The 17,794-nt window shown below is 41.6% G+C and overlaps 1 protein-coding gene across 4 annotated transcripts in view; it reads right to left on the bottom strand.

Moving 5' to 3' along the window:
* Positions 1-17,794, bottom strand: part of MCM3AP (minichromosome maintenance complex component 3 associated protein) — a 102,110-nt gene that overhangs the window by 57,470 nt on the left and 26,846 nt on the right. For all 4 annotated transcript variants that reach the window (XM_073306988.1, XM_073306987.1, XM_073306989.1 and 1 more), the window contains 5 exons: positions 16,556-16,776; positions 15,977-16,055; positions 12,497-12,644; positions 10,645-10,841; positions 7,778-7,917 (listed from right to left, as the gene is read on the bottom strand). In XM_073306988.1, the coding sequence (XP_073163089.1) occupies positions 7,778-7,917; positions 10,645-10,841; positions 12,497-12,644; positions 15,977-16,055; positions 16,556-16,776 (785 nt within the window). The remainder of the gene's footprint in view (positions 1-7,777; positions 7,918-10,644; positions 10,842-12,496; positions 12,645-15,976; positions 16,056-16,555; positions 16,777-17,794) is intronic.

The following is a 17,794-nucleotide window of genomic DNA, read 5'->3' as shown; positions in this document are numbered from 1 at the left end:
AGTGCCCTGTTCCGGCTTCCTCCTGTGTTTCCAGCAATGCTGGTCTGGGGGGGGGGGGGACGGGGGGGGACGGGACTGGCTGTCTGGCTACAGCCCTAGTTCTTTGAAGGGATAAGTAAACACTTCCCCATTCACTTTCTCATACCATTCATGATTTTAAGAGACCTCTATTATATGCCCCTCCCGTTGTCTCTTTTCTAAGCTGAACAGTCCAAGTCTTTTTGAACTCTCTTCCCATGGAAGCCGTTCCATACCCCTCATAATTTTTGTTGTCCTTCTCTGCACCCTTTCCAATTCCAATATATCCTTTTTGAGATCAGGTAACCAGAACTGCAGAGAGTATTCCAGGTGTGGGTGTTGCATAGATTTATATAGCGGTATTAGGATATTTTCTGTTGCATTATCTATCCCTTTCCTAATGGTTCCTAACATTTGGTTAGCTTTTTTGACTGCCGCTAAACACTGAGTGGATGTTTTCAGAGAACTAGCCGTAATGACTCCAAGATCTCTTTCTTGAGTGGCAACAGCTAATTTAGACCCGATTGTTTTGTATGCATAGTCGGGATTATGTTTCCCAAACTGCATTACTTTGAATTTATCAATATTGAATTTCATCTAGCAGTTTGGGGCCCAGTCTCCCAGTTGAGTGAAATCCCTTTGTAACTCCATGCAGTCTGCTTTGGACTTAACTGTCTTGGGTAATTTTGTATTATCTGCTAATTTTGCCACCTCAACGTACATCCCCTTTTCTAGACCATTTCAGAATATGTTGAACAGCACAGATCCCAATACAGATTCTTGAGGGACACCACTATTTACCTCTTTCCATTGTGAAATCTGACCGTTCGTTCCTACCCTTTGTTTCCTATCTTTTATCCTGTTACTGATCCATGAGAGGACTTTACCTCTTATCCCAGGACTGCTTACAAGCCTTAGTGAGGGACCCTGTCAAAGGCTTTCTGAAAGTCTAAGTACACTATACCCACTGGATCCCCCTTGTTCACAGGCTTGTTGACCCCATCAAAGAATTCTAATAGATTGGTGAGGCAGGATTTCCCTTTACAGAAGCCATGTTGGCTCTTCCCCCACAAATCATGTCCATCTGTTTCAACCCATTTGCTGGTACTGAAGTTGGGCTTGTTGGCCTGTAACTGCCAGGATCACCTCTGGAGCTTTTTTTAAAAATGGGTGTCACATTAGTTACCTTCCAGTCATCTGGTACAGAGGCTGATTTAAGCGATAGGTTACATACCACAGTTAGTTCTGAAATTTCACACTTGGGTCCTGGGGACTTCTTATTGTTTATCAATTAGTTCCAAAATCTCTTTTATTAACACCTCAATCTGGGGCAGTTCCTCAGATCTGTCCCTTAAAAAGAATGGCTTGGGTGTGGGGATCTCCCCAAAGTTCTCTGCAGTGAAGACAGATGCAAAGATTGCATTTAGTTTCTCCGCAACAGCCTGGTCTTCCTGGAGTGCTCCATTAGCACCTTGATCATCCAGTAACCCAAACGACTGTGTGACAGGCTTCCTGATTCTGATGTACTTAAAAATATTTTTCTGTTAGTTTCTGTGTCCTTAGCTAGTTCTTTTCTGGCCTACTTTATAATTATTTTACACTTGTCTTGCCAGAGTTTATGCTTCTGTTTTCTTTACTAGGATTTTTAAAGGATATCTTTTTGCCTCTGCCTCTATTACTCTCTTGTTTAGCCAGGGTTTCATTTTTTTTGATCCTCTTACTTTTTTTTTTTATTTAGGTATACATGTAGTTTGAGCCTCTATTACGGTGTTTTAAAATAGTCTCCCTGAAGTTTTCAGGCATTTTACCCTTGCCAATGTTCCTTTTCGTTGCTATTTAACTCATTTTTGTGTAGGCTCCATTTTGGAAATAAAATGCCACTGTGGTAGGCGTATTTCACATTTCCCCCCTTAAAAAGATGTTAAATTTAATTACATTATGCTCACTATTATTGAGCTGTTCAGCTATATTCACCCCCTAGACCAGATCCGGTGCTCCACTTAGGACAAAAGCAAGAATTGCCTCTCCCTTTGTGGGTTTCAGGACAAGCTGCTCCAAGAAACTGTCAGTTATGGTGTCAAAAAATGTTCTCTCTGTATTCCTTCCTGAGGTGACATATACCCAGTCAATAAGAGGATACTTGAAATCTCCCATCTTATTGCATTTTCTGTGTTTGCAGCCTCTCTAGCCTCCCACAGCATTTCACAATCACAGGTCAGGTGGCCACAATCATCCAGGTCAGGAGGTTGGTAGTGTATTCCTACTGCGATACTCCTATTGTTCAAACATGGAATTTCTATCCATCGAGATTCTATATACAGTTTGATTCATTTACAATATTTACTTTATCTGAATCTATGCTTTCTTTCAAGGACAATAAGGCCATTGCGGAGAAACTAAATTAATTCTTTGCATTGGTCTTCACAGTTGAGATGTGAGGGAGATTCCAAAACCTGAGACATTCTTTTTAGGTGACAGATCTGAGGAACTGTCCCAGATTGAGGTGTCATTAGAGGTGGTTTTGGAACACACTGATAAATTAAACAGTAATAAGTCACCAGGAGCAGATGGTATTCACCCAAGAGTTCTGATGGAACTCAAATGTGAAATTGCAGAACTACTAACGGTTATCTGTAACCTATCGTTTAAATCAGCTTCTGAACCAGATGACTGGAGGATAGCCAATGTGACGCCAATTTTTAAAAAGGGCTCCAGAGGTGATTCCTGCAATTACAGGCCTCAGAGGCCTGACAGACATATTGTCAGACATATAGATGAACATAATTTGAGGAAGAGTCAAGATGGTTTTAGTAAAGGGAAAACATGCCTCACCAATCTACTAGAATTCTTTGAGGGGGTCAACAAGCATGTGGATATAGTGTATTTAGATTTTCAGAAAGCCTTTGACAAGATCCCCCACCAAAGGCTCTTAAGCAAAGTAAACTGCCATGGGATAAGATGGAAGGTGTTCTCATGGATTGGTAACTGGTTAAAAGATAGGAAACAAAGGGTAGGAATAAATGGTCAGTTTTCAGAATGGAGAGAGGTAGATAGTGGTGTCCCCCAGGGGTCTGATCTGGGCCGAGTCCTATTCCACATATTCATCAATGATCTGGAAAAAGGGGTAAACTGTGAGGTGGCAAAATTTGCAGATGATACAAAATTACTAAAGATCGTTAAGACCCAGGCAGACTGCGAAGAGGTACAAATGGATCTCTCAAAACTGGGTGACTGGGCAACAAATGGCAGATGAAATTTAAAGTTGATAAATGCAAAATAATGCACATTGGAAAGCATAATCCCAGCTATACATATAAAATGCTAGGGTCTAAATTAGCTGTTACCGCTCAAGAAAGAGATCTTGGAGTCAGTGTGGATAGTTCTCTGAAAACATCCACTCACTGTGCAGCAGCAGTCAAAAAAGCGAACAGAATGTTGGGTATCATCAAGAAAGGAATCAATAAGACAGAAAATATCATGTTGCCTCTATATAAATCTACGGTACACCCACACCTTCAATACCGCGTGCAAATGTGGTCGCCCCATCTCAAAAAAGATATACTGGAATTGGAAAAGGTTCAGAAAAGGGCAACAAAATGATTAGGGGTATGGAACAGCTTCCATATGGGGAGAGAGTAATAAAACCGGGACTTTTCAGCCTGAAAAAGAGACAGCTAAGGAGAGATATGACTGAGATCTATAAAATCATGACTGATGTAGAGAAAATAGGTAAGGAAGTGCTGTTTACTACTTCTCATAACACAAGAACTAAGGGTCACCAAATGAAATTAATATGCAGCACGTTTAAAACAAATAAAAGAAAGTATTTCTTCACACAATGCACAGTCAACCTGTGGAACTCCTTGCCAGAGTATGTTGTGAAGGCCAAGACACTAACAGGGTTCAAAAAAGAACTAGATAAATTCATGGAGGATAGGTCCATCAATGGCTATTAGTCAGGATTGGCAGGAATGGTGTCCCTAGCCTCTGTTTGCCAAAAGCTGGGAATGAGTGATGGGGAGGATCACTTGATGATTCCTATCTGTTCATTCCCTCTGGGGCACCCGGCACTGGCCACTATCAGAAGACAGGATACTGGGCTAGATGGACCTTTGGTATGACCCAGTCTGGCCATTCTTATGTTCTTATATAGTGCCACTCCTCTACTAGCCTGACTTACTGTGTCAGTCCTATATATTTTGTACTCTGGTATTACCATGTCCCCTTGATTAGCCTCATTCCACCAAGTTTGCGTAATGCCTATTAAATCAATACCTTCATTTAATGCTGGGCACTCCAGTTCACCTATTTCAGTATTTAAACTTCTAGTATTTGTATATTATACCAGTTGTCCCCCATCTGTCATTTCTGCAGGCAGGGCCATAACTACTGACTTGATGGTATTTAATTTATTCACATAAAGGCTTTTGTATGGTCCCCACCACTATAGTATTTGAGCACTTTGCAAATGATAATGGATAATTCTCACAGCACCCCTGTGAGGCTGGGCGGTGCTATTATACCTCTGTTTTAATGGTGGGGAACAGAGGCACAGAGAAACTGAGTGACCCATCCAAGGTCATACGAGGAGTCTGTGGCAGAACCAGAACAGAATTCTGATCTCGAGTCCCAGTCTAGTGCTTGCACCACAAACCATCATTCCTCCCAAAATATCCAGAGTGGCTTCAGTCACAGCTGCAGCACTTCTCTTTGCTGCCTGAAGAGGAGGCTGCAGTGCTCACAGGGTGAGGAATAACTGTTTTGAGAAGGGAGAAATTCATCCCAAAATCAGCAGGGTGTCTTGTCAAGTACATCAGGAAAAAGTAGCATTCATCCCCGAATGAAACAGTGTATAAAAGCCCAGGCTCTCCTCCTTTGGGAGACAGACACACACACAGACAGGTCTTGGTCAGATTCAGTGGGATGAATGAGCCCTTGCTTACACCACAGACAAGACAAAGCTGCTGTATTTGGACTACAGGTATAAAAGCGGATCAAGATATATTATAACCAAATGCTCAAATACAAAATAGGGGATAACTGGCTTGGCCGTAGCACTGCTGAGAAGAATCTGGGAGTTGTGGGTCAGCAGTGTGATGCTATTGCAAAAAAAGCAAATGTAATTCAAGGTTGCATTAACAGAGGCATAGCATGCAAGTCACGGGAGGTGACAGCATAGCTCTACGCAGTGCTGGTTAGGCCTCAGCTGGGGAACTGTGTCTAATTTTGGTCACCAATGTATAGAAAGGATGTAGAGAAGCTGGAAAGGATCCAAAGAAGATCAAAGGTACAAAATGCAAGCCACCTGAGCAAAGTCTGAAGAAACACGTGAAAAGATAGGAGTTGCCTTACCAAGTGGAGGGTAAGTGCTAATGAGGCCAAGTCAATCAGGGTGGATGTGGCCTAATCCCAACAGTTGACAAGAAGGGGTGAATATCAGCAGAGGGAAAATTACTTTTTGTAGTGACCCAGCCCCTCCCAGTCTTTATTCAAGCCTAATTTGATGGTGTCCAGTTTGCAAATTAATTCCAGTACTGCAGTTTCTCCTTGAAGTCTGTTTTTGAAGTTTTTTTCGTTGAAGAATGGCCACTTTTAAGTCTGTTATTGAGTGTCCAGGGAGACTGAAGTGCTCTCCTACTGGTTTTTGAATGTTACAATTAGCACTCACCCCCCACTTGGTAAGGCAACTCCCATCTTTTCATGTGTTGTATATTTATACCTGTCTACTGTATTTTCCACTCCATACATCTGATGAAGTGGGTTTTAGCCCACAAAAGCTTACGCCTAAATAAATGTGTTAGTCTCTAAGGTGCCACAAGGACTCCTCGTTGTTTTTGCTGATACAGACTAACACAGCTACCTCTCTGAAACCTGAAGGAACATGGTATGTTTAGTTTGGAAAAGAGGATATTAACAGAGGACATTAGAGCGGTCTTCAGATACCTGAAAGGCTGGCATAAAAAAGATGGAGAAAACTTGTTCTCTCTTGCCACAGAGGGCAGGACAAGAGGCAATAGGTTCAAACCACAGCATAGCATATTTAGATTAAATCTCAGGGAAAAGTTTCTAACTAAGAACAGTAGGACAATGGAACAGACTGCCTAGAGAGGTTGTGGAAGCTCCTTCCCTGGAGTTTGCAAAGGGAGGCTGGATGGCCATCTGTCTTGGATGGTTTAGACACAACAAATCCTGCATCTTGGCAGGGGGTTAGGCTAGATGATCCTTGCAGTCCCTTCTAACCTTTTTGTGACACTATGCCCCATATTCTTCATAGAGATATAGTTATGTTTTATGCAAGATGGGTCATGTAAGATATTTTTGGAAAGGTTATGATGTACTGACTATGATTATCCTATTTGTATGGATGTATCATTTCTGTATCTGAAGTTAGGAATATTGACTATGTAACAATTATAACTGTGTTTGCACCTGGGGAACGCCCAGCAGACAAAATGCAGTCAGTCTGCCTGGTTAATCAATGGGCCATTACAGAGAACAATAGGACTTTGAAGATGCTAATCTCCCACCTTCCTGAGAAGCTTCCTGGGATGCTGCTTTGAGGTTGCAACATCATGTGATCATGTCACCTGGTACTAGATTCCATCTTGGACTACTAGCATTTTTCCACAGAGGCGGGAAATCACACAGAGACAAAGGATTCCGGTCATATTTAAATCCTATTTAAGGCAGGGAAGTGAGGTAATCAGGGTCGGTTCTTCACTGAATCCCTGCCCAAGACGACTGCTGGAAACACCCAAGACTGATCTGGGGAAGGGAAGAATGGACCCAGGCTAGAAGGTGTCTGGCCCGTGAAAGGAATATCTGGAGTTCTAAGCTGCAAGCAAAAGAAGTTGTTCTTCAAGAATCTTTGCAACCTGCTTAAAACAACATTAGGGTGAGAAATTATTACTTGTAGCCAGTTTCTTTAGTGTATTAAGCTTAGTTGGTGTGTTTGCTTTATTTTCTCAAGTAATCTACTTTGATCTGCTTGCTATCCCTTATAATCACTTAAAATCTGTTCTTTGTAGTTAATAAACTTGTTTTTGTTTCCTATAAACCAGTTTGCGCAATTCATAACTGGAGGGCAAAAAGCTGTGCACATCTTCCTCCACATTGAGGGAGGGGGTGATTTTCATGAGCTTACGCTGGTACAGATTTGGGTGCAGCACAAGACAATACAATTTTGGGTTTACACTCCTGGAGCGGGTGTGCACTTGAGTGCTGGGCAATCCCTGAACTGAATTTTCCCACACAGAGCTGATCTGAGCTTCTGTGTTCTTTTACAGCTGGGTGTTGCCTTACCTATGTGTGTGCCAGAGGAGGCTTGAGGGCCTGGCACAGCAAGACAGAGTGAGCAAGCCCAGGCTGGAGGAACGGAAGGGCTCAGTGGATCCCCAGTACATCAGGGGGCACGCCGGGGGAGAGGGAGCAACCTGTCACACCTATGAGTCTATAATTGTTACAATAGCCTATTATCAATTTAAAAGAGAGCTTTTCCCCTGTAATGGGGAATTTTATATACCCGTACTGCAGCCTTGGAAAGGGTTTTACTATCTGTGCATCTACAAACAAACAAGGGATTTCTTTGTAAAAAACCCAGTTCATATTTAAGTTCTGGGACCTAGAGTCATTGGTCCCTAGAAATTTTCATCAGAATTAAACCAGAAATATATTGCACAGTGTTGACAGCTTAACTGACAATTCAATGACAGCAAATAAACAATCACAACAGCAGCAGTCAGTACATAGAGGCTGGTACCTTGTCAGATCCTGGGACCACTTCAAAGATACTGAGCTGGTTCCTTGTCTCCCTCATATAGCGTTCTTTTTCAGGACACATGTCTGGGCACGTTCCAACAAATGTTTTAGCTTTGCCTAGATCGGTCCTTTTTACTCGAGCTAAACAAGTGTTAAACAAAAACAACGGTTAAGTGTCCTGCTCCTTCATTTCCAACTGATATACATCACCCAGATATAATCAAATCAGATTACAGCCCTAGGTATGCCATGTTTCAGCAGGAACCCAAACATCCACTCTTTATTATTTACTAGAGTGCTGACAGTACACTGTACTGAACAAATGTAGAGGGTAACTAAGATCATTCAGGCACTAACAGTGGGTCACCTGACAGTGGATTCCTCTTCTTCAGTGACTTTGCATCTATCACTCTGTCTAGCCCAGTGGTGGGCAACCTACAGCCCAACAGGGTAATCTGATTGCGGACCGTGAGACATTTTGCTGACGTTGACCATTTGCAGGCACGGCCCCCCGCAGCCCCTGGGAGGGCCAGACTGGGACACTTGGGGGAAAAAGGGGTAGGGGTACTCTGGACGAGTAGTTCTCAACCTTTCCATACTACTGTACTCATTTCAGGAGTCTGATTTGTCTTGCATACCGCAAGTTACACATCACTTAAAAACTGCCTGCTTACAAAAATCAGACATAAGTGTCACAGCACGCTATTACTGAAAAAGTAATTACTTTCTCATTTTTACCATGTAATTATAAAATAAATCGATTGGAATACAAATATTGTACTTGTATTGCAGTGTAAAGTATATAGAGAAGTAAAACCAGGTCATTGGATGATATTTTAGTTTGTCCTGACTTTGCTAGTGCTTTTTACATAGCCTGCTGTAAAACTAGAGAAGTATCTGGATGAGTTGAAGTACGCCCTGAAAGACCTCTGCGTACCCGCAGGGATACACATATCCTTGATTGAGACCCACTGCTCTAGACAAAATCCAAGGGCAGATAGATGTTTTTGATATGATGAGCTGAGTAATAGGTCATATTCAAATAATCATTAGGCTGCAGAGCTGACACAACAGAGAGATAAATGGCAGTTCACATGACTCTTAAGACTAAATTATGCATCTTCCCCCATGCAAAGCCAGGTTATAGAAAGGATGAGGGAAAAGGCATCTACATGCATAAGAAATTGGTGACTAGTCACTCTGCCTCAGGGAAGCCTGTAATTTAGGGCCAAGCATGTAGTACTTGATCCATTGTCTTGCTCCCCATTCCTGTAATCTTGCTATGCCAACATACCCCTTTTCCTTGCAGAGTCCACTTGAACAACATACCCTTTTACTCAGCAGTTTTACTGCATTTAAACACTTCAGCAACACAGACATTTTTCGCTGTCTGCACTCAGTACTGTAACAATCCACTTTCAAAAGGATATCTTCGTCACTAAAAACATGCAGGTTGTTTTTTCTTTAAATGTGCAGGTCTTTCAGAAACTAATGGCGCCACCAGAAAGATGCTGGTATGCATAGCACCATGAAGCAGCTCAATCCATATGAGGTAAACATTCCATGGCTCCAAATTAATTTTAGAGTCATGCCCCTATAAACCCATGTGCTGACTATTTATTGCTTACCAATGTAAGATTTCCAGATCAAACACACACACAAAAACTAGTGTCTATTTGCTAAGACTTTTGCTCCAATAACATTACACAAATACAGTAGTAAAACAAGTTTAATATGAAACTACTAACATGGCATCTAGATAGTTCCCTAGGGAATCCACTGATCCCTTCTCACATATAAAAGACAGGTTTTTAAGAATGGACTCTCTTACAATTTCTGATCTGTGTAATACGTATCTTTACTCCTTCAATGCACTTTAGCCTTGTAGCTGCACTCAAAAGTTAGCTCCCATACAATTCCATGTTTTGAGAAATGTTTAAAATATCCTAAACTAATGCCTCTTTTATACAGTACATGCCAATAAAGTATGCATAAACATTCTTTTGACAGGGATACGATCTGATACTTACTCGTCAGAACAGATATCCATGTGCAATAAAGAAACATGGAATGTTGTAAGGACTATGAGAAACAAGTCTACCTAAACAGAGCAGTCCCTCTGACAGGAGGAGAAAACCATGCTATTTTATAGGCTGTTCTATGCAGATTCTTACAGCACAACCATCCACCATGGTAACTGAGAATCCAGAGTCTAACCTCTTTGGTTTCATACGCAGACATTGTACTCATTTACCTCACTCGAGAGTCCCTTTCCAGCAGAAAAAAAGATTTTAAATAATGTAAGTAGATTTCATAATACTTCATTGCCTAGTTTCTCTCCCTAGTAAATGATAGAGAGATTGTGTTGATCTCATCAGACAAGCCTAATAAGGATCTAGCTAATACAAATGTCCTAATGGTAAAAACTCTACAAAATTATAAAATAACATTCTTACGTCTCAGAAGCAATGTGTCATTTTTATCATAAACCAGTTTTATTAAATACAACAAAATAAATGAAAAATAAAGGTAAAAGTTTACCCTCTTGGGATCTGAGCTCAGGTATTTTATTGTCACTTGAGTAGTCGAGCTGCCCCCCCTGAGGATGCAGCTTTATAGATGTTGAACTTCTAGATTTGTAGTGTCCAAGTTTAAAATAAGACTCTCAAGAGTGACAAGTAGGATACGAGATTTGCTAGGGCAGATCAAACCATTGGTCCATCAGGTCCTACCTCTACTAGTGGCCAATGCTGGATGCCACAGAAAAAGGCCATATTTTGACAGAGAAAGAATTCCTTCCTAGTTCCTACAACAATCAGCATTACATTTGATTATCCTCATCTACACACGCACAATTACCAATGTTACCTTGACGCATTATTTTATCCCTTTGGTCCAGAAGGCGATATTTGTCTTCAGAGGTCTCGGCCACTGAGCCTATCAGGTTACTGACAGAGGATGCTGATACAGCCAAACTCTCAGAGTTCTGCCCTTCAGTCCCAGAATCAAAAGGGTCTGCCTCAAATTGCAGCGACTTTGTAAGAGCAGATTTCTTAGCTGGAGAACTAGAAAAAAAAAACAGATTTGATCAGTGATACTCTACTGGACACTGTGAAAATAAGAGGGACTGCAAGCCAAAGAGAATATACATTTGCCTGGATTTCTACTCTTAACATACATCTCACATTATTGTCTAAAACCATTCTGGAAATGTGATCTTGTCAGCAATGTTCTACTTCTGTACATTACAGTTATGATGGTCAGTGCAGTCTTGAGCATTTAGACAACTCATTTACATAAACGCGTAATTAATTTAAGTGGAAGTTATGTATCTAAATCCCCTAGACAGATCTGAAAAAAGTCTCAAATTTGGACAGCCATGGGACATACTGCATGCAGCAGTTCAAGATCAGCACACAATATGGTAGTTTGATTCTGTTCCTGACTGCAACAAACTTTTTCGTATAATACTAAAGAACTAGAGTGTTTGGCTAGTAAAATCGCTTGACAGACTATTCAGTCTTGAATAGATGGTATCTTACATGTTGGAATGCTATCCAGAAACACAACAGGTTATTCCATTAGGACCATATTCCATACCGACACAAATATATCCAGAGACTATGAAAGGCCCAATCCCGCAGGCATTTTATAACAGCTGATTAACCAACAATTGATTTTTATAACAAATTAGCAAAAAGAAAAGGAATACTTGTGGCACCTTAGAGACTAACCGATTTATTTGAGCATGAGCTTTCATGAGCTACAGCTCACTTCATCGGATGCATACTGTGGAAATTGTTGAAGATTTCCACACTTTCCACAGTATGCATCCGATGAACTGAGCTGTAGCTCACGAAAGCTTATGCTCAAATAAACTGGTTAGTCTCTAAGGTGCCACAAGTATTCCTTTTCTTTTTGTGAATACAGACTAACACGGCTGTTACTCTGAAACATAACAAATTAGGACAGTATTTACAACTGAGATTTATTTGCATGGTGAGCTTCAAGTTTTAAAATGCAGATGAGCAAAATGAGCTGCCACAATAATTTAATGTACAACATTTTATTTTTCTCACACCACAAAACAAAAGTGGCTGAAGGGATTTTGCTCAAATAGCTAAACAAAATTCACCTTTGGGAAGAGAACAAGCTTGGAAAACTTCAGCAAGCTAAGAACATCTGAAAACACAAGTTATAATGGTTTGAAATCTTAACTATAGTGGTTATTATCTAAGCCTATTACAATGAAAAGAACAGAAGAGCAGTTGCTTTATGGTCTTGTAGCCAAAACAGTGTGAGGCCCCATTGGGAAAAAAAGCCACCGATATATAACTTAACAGGCAAATTAAGAATAAATAAGGCATCTTAAGATCCAAATCATGCATGAAATCAGAAGCATTACTGCACATATAGGAAAAAATTATCTGTTCAACATATGCCTCAACCTTCAAATTTTAACAAGACCAAGAGGCTCCTAAGAACACTCACATTCCAACTGGAATGAACAACAGAGAAGGTAAACAATAAATATACAATACAATTAAAGGAACTTATCAGAAACTGCAAACAAAACTGCCATGACTAAATGGGAACTTTGTTTTTTTTTTCTTGTTTACTCAATACAAAATGATTGTGGTTACTAGACATACATTCTGATAGGAAATTCCTGTCATGGAAAAGGTCTCTATCAGCCAGACTGCTAGAGAAATGAACATACCTTTTACTAGACAGGTTGCTACTGGTGGAGGGTCTTATTAAAGATTTGCGAAGAGGGGAATGCTGATAGTTTTGCTCTTCTTTGCTTTGTCTCCCTTCATCTTCATCTGCCTTCTTCTCCTTAGATGAAAATTCTCCCTTACCAAGACCTGAATAATATACCAAGTGAGGTCAGATACTTGCCAAATCATGCAACTGAAATTTTTAAATTTACTTCTTGAAAAAATGTGTTCTAATTTGTTTTAATTGTATTTCCTTATGGTTTTAGAAGTCACAGACATGTGAATTTAAACAGCATTTGCAAGCTATTTTGCATTAGAGGATGTGTCATGCACCAGTTCAATTCCACAGTGCAGGACTATGAAACTTATTGGTTCTGTTGCAGACTGATAGAATGAGACACTACAATCCATACAGTTATGTAGTTCAATATGAACCGACAAAAGGTTTATTGAGCAATAACTGTAGTTGTTTGGCAGATTGTCAACAAATGTAAAGCCTGATTATCTGAACTTTGGATTTCCCAGTTTTGGATGTCTCCCAAATCAGAAATTTGTACAGATATGAATTTTATCAGAAATTGTGATTTATCCAAGTGTTCTGAATGTCTCCCAAGACATTTGGATAATCATTGTACAGACTCATTCTCGGATGCACGTGTCCTCAGAACTTAAATCTGAACTCTGTGGAGAGCTGGGGCCATGCGTATGCCTTTGGCAGCCGCAGCACACATCTGGTATGTTGGCTAGGTTGTTCTGCTAAAATGATCAAAAGTGAAATAATTTAAGATGAAGCTATTTTCACAATCAGGCTCCAAAGTTAATGTCATAATGAGAGGAGCATGGGCAAGTAAGCACTCTCAGAGCTTCAGGAGGACAACACTGCAGCAGTTTGCATTCGTTTTTTGTGGGGAAGTTAGGGCTGTGGAATTATGAGGCAATACTTTTGGTACTGGTATTTGTCCAAGCATTTCTCAAAGGCGGCCACCAGGGGCTTTTCTTGCGGCCACAGCCTCCTGGGCCGTGGTTTGGGAGAGCAGAGGGCAAAGTATCAGCCCAGGGGCCACTAGCAGTGGTTGGGCCCGCCTCCCCCTGGAGGAGCAGGCAGTTAGTGAGTTCCCCACCTTCCTGGGAGTGGTGGAGTTGGGCTTCAGCCCCGGGGTGGTGGGTGGCAGGCTCCAACCACGGGGCTTCAGGCTCTGTCCCCAGGCCCTGTCCCAGGTGTGTGGCTTTGGGCTCCGTTCCCTGGCTGTGTGGTGGCAGGCTCTATCCCCGAGCTTCCCCTGCCCCCATCACCTCTGGCTCCCATTGCCTCCCCCAGTGCCGCATTGCCTGCTGCCTCTGTACCCACCTCCCCTCCAGGGCTTAATTTGTCCCCGGAGGTGAGTAAGTCTGCCATGAAAAGTGATATTAACAAACATACATATATCACTTTTCACAGCAGACTTACTTATAGCTAGCAAGTCTCAAAAAAAAAAAAAAAAAAACCCACAACCCAAAAAAGCAAAAGAAACAACAAGAAAAAAGACAAGATTGTTCAAAGCACCTTATTTGTGTTTCTATTCTGTTTTGGTCTAGTAAAGAATAGAGACAACTATACATTATTTGTATTATTGAGTCTTCAAAAAACAAATAAACAAACCCTACATATATAAATTATAATGGTCTGGACATGTATATGTGTATATTTATTTGTTTTTCCTAAAGTATTTTAGGAAAAATTGTCAGAACGGCCACCAGCAAGAATTGGTGGCCACACTCTGAGGCCACCAAAAAATTTGTTGTGAGAACCCCTGTGCAGAGTACCACGTAGTGATACTTCGATCCTAGGAGTATGTTTACAATAAGGTTAACTAGAGTGTTTTGTTCCAAAGGAAAGTTAACATGGGACGTATACTTCCAAGCTGGACCACCGTCTGCGGGAGCTGTTCATAACAACTCATGTCTGACAGACCCATACAAATTATTACATTTAAACACTTATTTTAACACAATACACTAAAAGGGAAAGACATAACTAAGTAGCCAAAACATGAGGAAAAGAGGAACAGGAAAGAAACTGAAGACATCAGCACCATGTAACCTTACATCAAACATTTAATTCAGCAAGGGAGAGTATATCTGCCCCAGAAGTCAGCTTTCCAGATGGTTCCTAGTTTGCAAGAATACTAGAAGGAGAAAACACCATCTCTTTTATTATGCAAATAGTTCTCACATTAAAATTTTACCCAACAATCTAAAAAGTTTATTTGGCAGCATGAGGGTCTTGCTACTCATAAAACCACAATGTTAGGAACGTTCACAACAGCTAGTGCCTAATCGGCTGGTTATCCATGGGTGCTTTATAAAGGCATTATAGCTTTTAAGTAGGACAGTTAAATTCAAGACCTACATTTAATCCTTAAGGCCAAAAACAAAAAGTGAAGTAGGAGAATAGCAGATTAGATATATAACAGGTAAGGCTACGTCATGGGTATTTTTAGTAAAAGTCATGGACAGGTCATGGGCAGTAAACAAAAATTCACGGCCAGTGACCTGTCCATGACTTTTACTATATACCCCTGACTAAAACTGGGGGGGGAGAGGGGAGGGCATGGCCCTGGGGCACTGCGGGTGCTTGGGAGGAGGCGCAGGTACTGCTGTGGGTGCTGGGGCGGAGGGGTTGGCAGGGCTGGGGCAGGTTCCCCTCCCTCAGCTCCTGGGAAGCAGAGACCTTCAGCTCCTAACTTCAGGGCTGCCTCCGCTGCATCCCAAACCCCTGTTCTGCAGCTCCCATTGGCTGGGAACTGCAGCCAATGGGAGCTGCAGGGGGCGATGCCTACGGACAGAGGCAGCACATGGAGCTAAGAGCTGATGGAGGGGAGTTCCTGTTGCCCTTCCGGAGAGACCCCCCCAGGTAAGCACCCCAATGCCCAGCCCTGAATCCCCTCACATCCAAATTCCTGCTGCTGCATGGCAGGGGACCTGAGACTGCCCCAGCAACAACTGGTGCGAATGGCCCACGGGCTGCCCAAGCTGCTCAGGTGGCTCCCGGGCCAGCTGCATGGGCCGCTGCAGAAGTCACGGAGGTCATGGAAAGTCACAGAATCCATGACTTCCATGACCTTCGTGACAAACATGGAGTCTTAATAATAGGTCGTTGGAAGAAAACCACTCTCACTTAATCAACATCGTCTTATGAACAATATTTGACTTTAAAAAGCTGAGGGTTAGCAGACACTACCAAGAATTGCTTTATTTTTGAATTTTTACTCCAAGTACATTCGTCTTATTTTCTTACAGACTGTACAAATCAGATACTGTACATAAGCACAGCCTTTGCATTTGGTGCCCATCACAAAGGGAGAAACCACCACAGAAACAGTGTTTTACTTCTGGAGCCAAATTCCAACCTGGTGCAAACAGGTGCCACTCCACTGAAATCAACTGATTGTCACCCTCTTATATCATGCCTAGAAGAAATACAGACAATAAAAGCTTACTTGTTTTCTTCTTATGCCAAAATGTTACTATGTCTTTATGTAACCCTTTTGCCTTCTTCCTTGCCTGAGCAGCAGCAGCCTGAAAAACAGCATGCAATACCAGGGACAATTAGCATCGGAACAAGATGTAAAGAAGTCTATACAGCATGTACAAAGATATGTTTGTTCCACGGGGAGTTCGGAGATCTCCCTAGATGTCACTAAAAGCCAAATGCCGTATGTGGCAAGGAGACTGCCCCAGCAGAAGATTGCCTTGTGTGGAGGTCACATAAAGCTGAATTCTATGGTACCCTAATCAGTACTGTATCAGGCTGATAGCTCAAGACTGAAGGCCTCTTTTTAACTACAGAACAGGTACAGCACCTGTTAACAACATAGGCTTCCCCATGCTGTTCCATCAATATACCCCAATCCTGATCTGATGGGATCACCTTTAGTGATTAGAATATAGTCTGGTCTCCAGATGTTGATTGGTTAGAGCAGAAATCCATTAACTCCACCACAGTGAATGGCTGTACACATCCCAAACAAACATTTAGATACTACACATCTATTTTTAAATTTACATTAAATACTCACATGATCATAAAAGTGAATAATAGCCAGCTTTTTGCTGCGCCTGGTAAAGATGCGCCGGACTTTCATCCGTCCAAAATGCTTCTCGAGCACATTCGTGTCATTAAGGTAGTCAGGGATATTTTTGCACTGGATTGCTGTGAGTTCACTTGGCGACAAGCCACCAAGACTGTCCACACTCTCGCTGCTTCGATTTCGACGTGAAGGGGTCACAATAGCAGAATCTGACAGGAAGTGTTGAAAGAGTCCCGAAATCAGGCTCTAGAATTGCCTGTGGTTTCTTATTTTGGATCTCAAGAACTTAGATGTTAAATCAGAAATTTGCAATAAGCAGGGGGTACATATTTTTATTAGTAGATTAGTTAATGAAAACACTACAATAATTCAGTGTTAAGGTTGAAATTTCGAATTAGCAAAGCAAGGAAATTCAAAGTTCTCTTTAACGAACCCCTGTATTGAAGAGTCCTTCATTACTACTGGCAAAGTGTGCAATTATGTATTTTAAGAATATTGTTCAGCTTTGTGGAGGCATGAAAATGGACTATGCAACACACAATCACATATAGTTGGTTATGAAGTGAGAGTAAATAAATTAAGATGTAAACAGTTAGGTTCTCTTGTTCATATGTAAAGTCACAAAACTAACTAAATGAAATGTTGTAGCCAGACAGCCAGCCCCCGCCCCCTCAGACCAGCATTGCTGGAAACACAGGAGGAAGCAGGAACAGGGCACTTAACATATATTCCAGCACAGCCTTTGAAGCTGTGAAAGCACAGGTGTGCTGCTACAATGTGCCTCTGGGAAGAGATACGACAATTAAGCTCACAGCAGGCAGAGGCCCTGTGACAGACATGGCTCTTAGCCCCAACTAAATAGCGTGATGCACACACACCAACATCCTAGGTGGGAAAATATTTACCCTGATAAAAGAAATGTCCAGTAGTCGAAACTTATTGTTTCTCTCCTTTGCAAGTGTAAACTACTCTTGTGAAAGCTGGCGTCACCCCAACAGACCAGCCTCAATTTGGCATAAGAAAGGAGAAAGAGAATAAAGGAGTACAGAGGTATAAGTAGGGGACCTACAGCACCATGATTTTTGAGTGCTTTTCACTATCTATCTGCTGGTCAGATAAGTGACAGCCTCCCAAGGCTTCTGCAGCTAAGAGGGTCCCTACGCCTTGTCCCTTATTCGTCTTTCCGCGGAACTGAGTGACCGATCCTGGCTTGGCACCGCTGGAATC

The sequence above is a fragment of the Lepidochelys kempii genome, chromosome 11 (assembly GCF_965140265.1).
Source record: "Lepidochelys kempii isolate rLepKem1 chromosome 11, rLepKem1.hap2, whole genome shotgun sequence".
NCBI lineage: Eukaryota > Metazoa > Chordata > Testudines > Cheloniidae > Lepidochelys > Lepidochelys kempii.
This window is presented reverse-complemented; position numbering and strand designations above follow the sequence as displayed.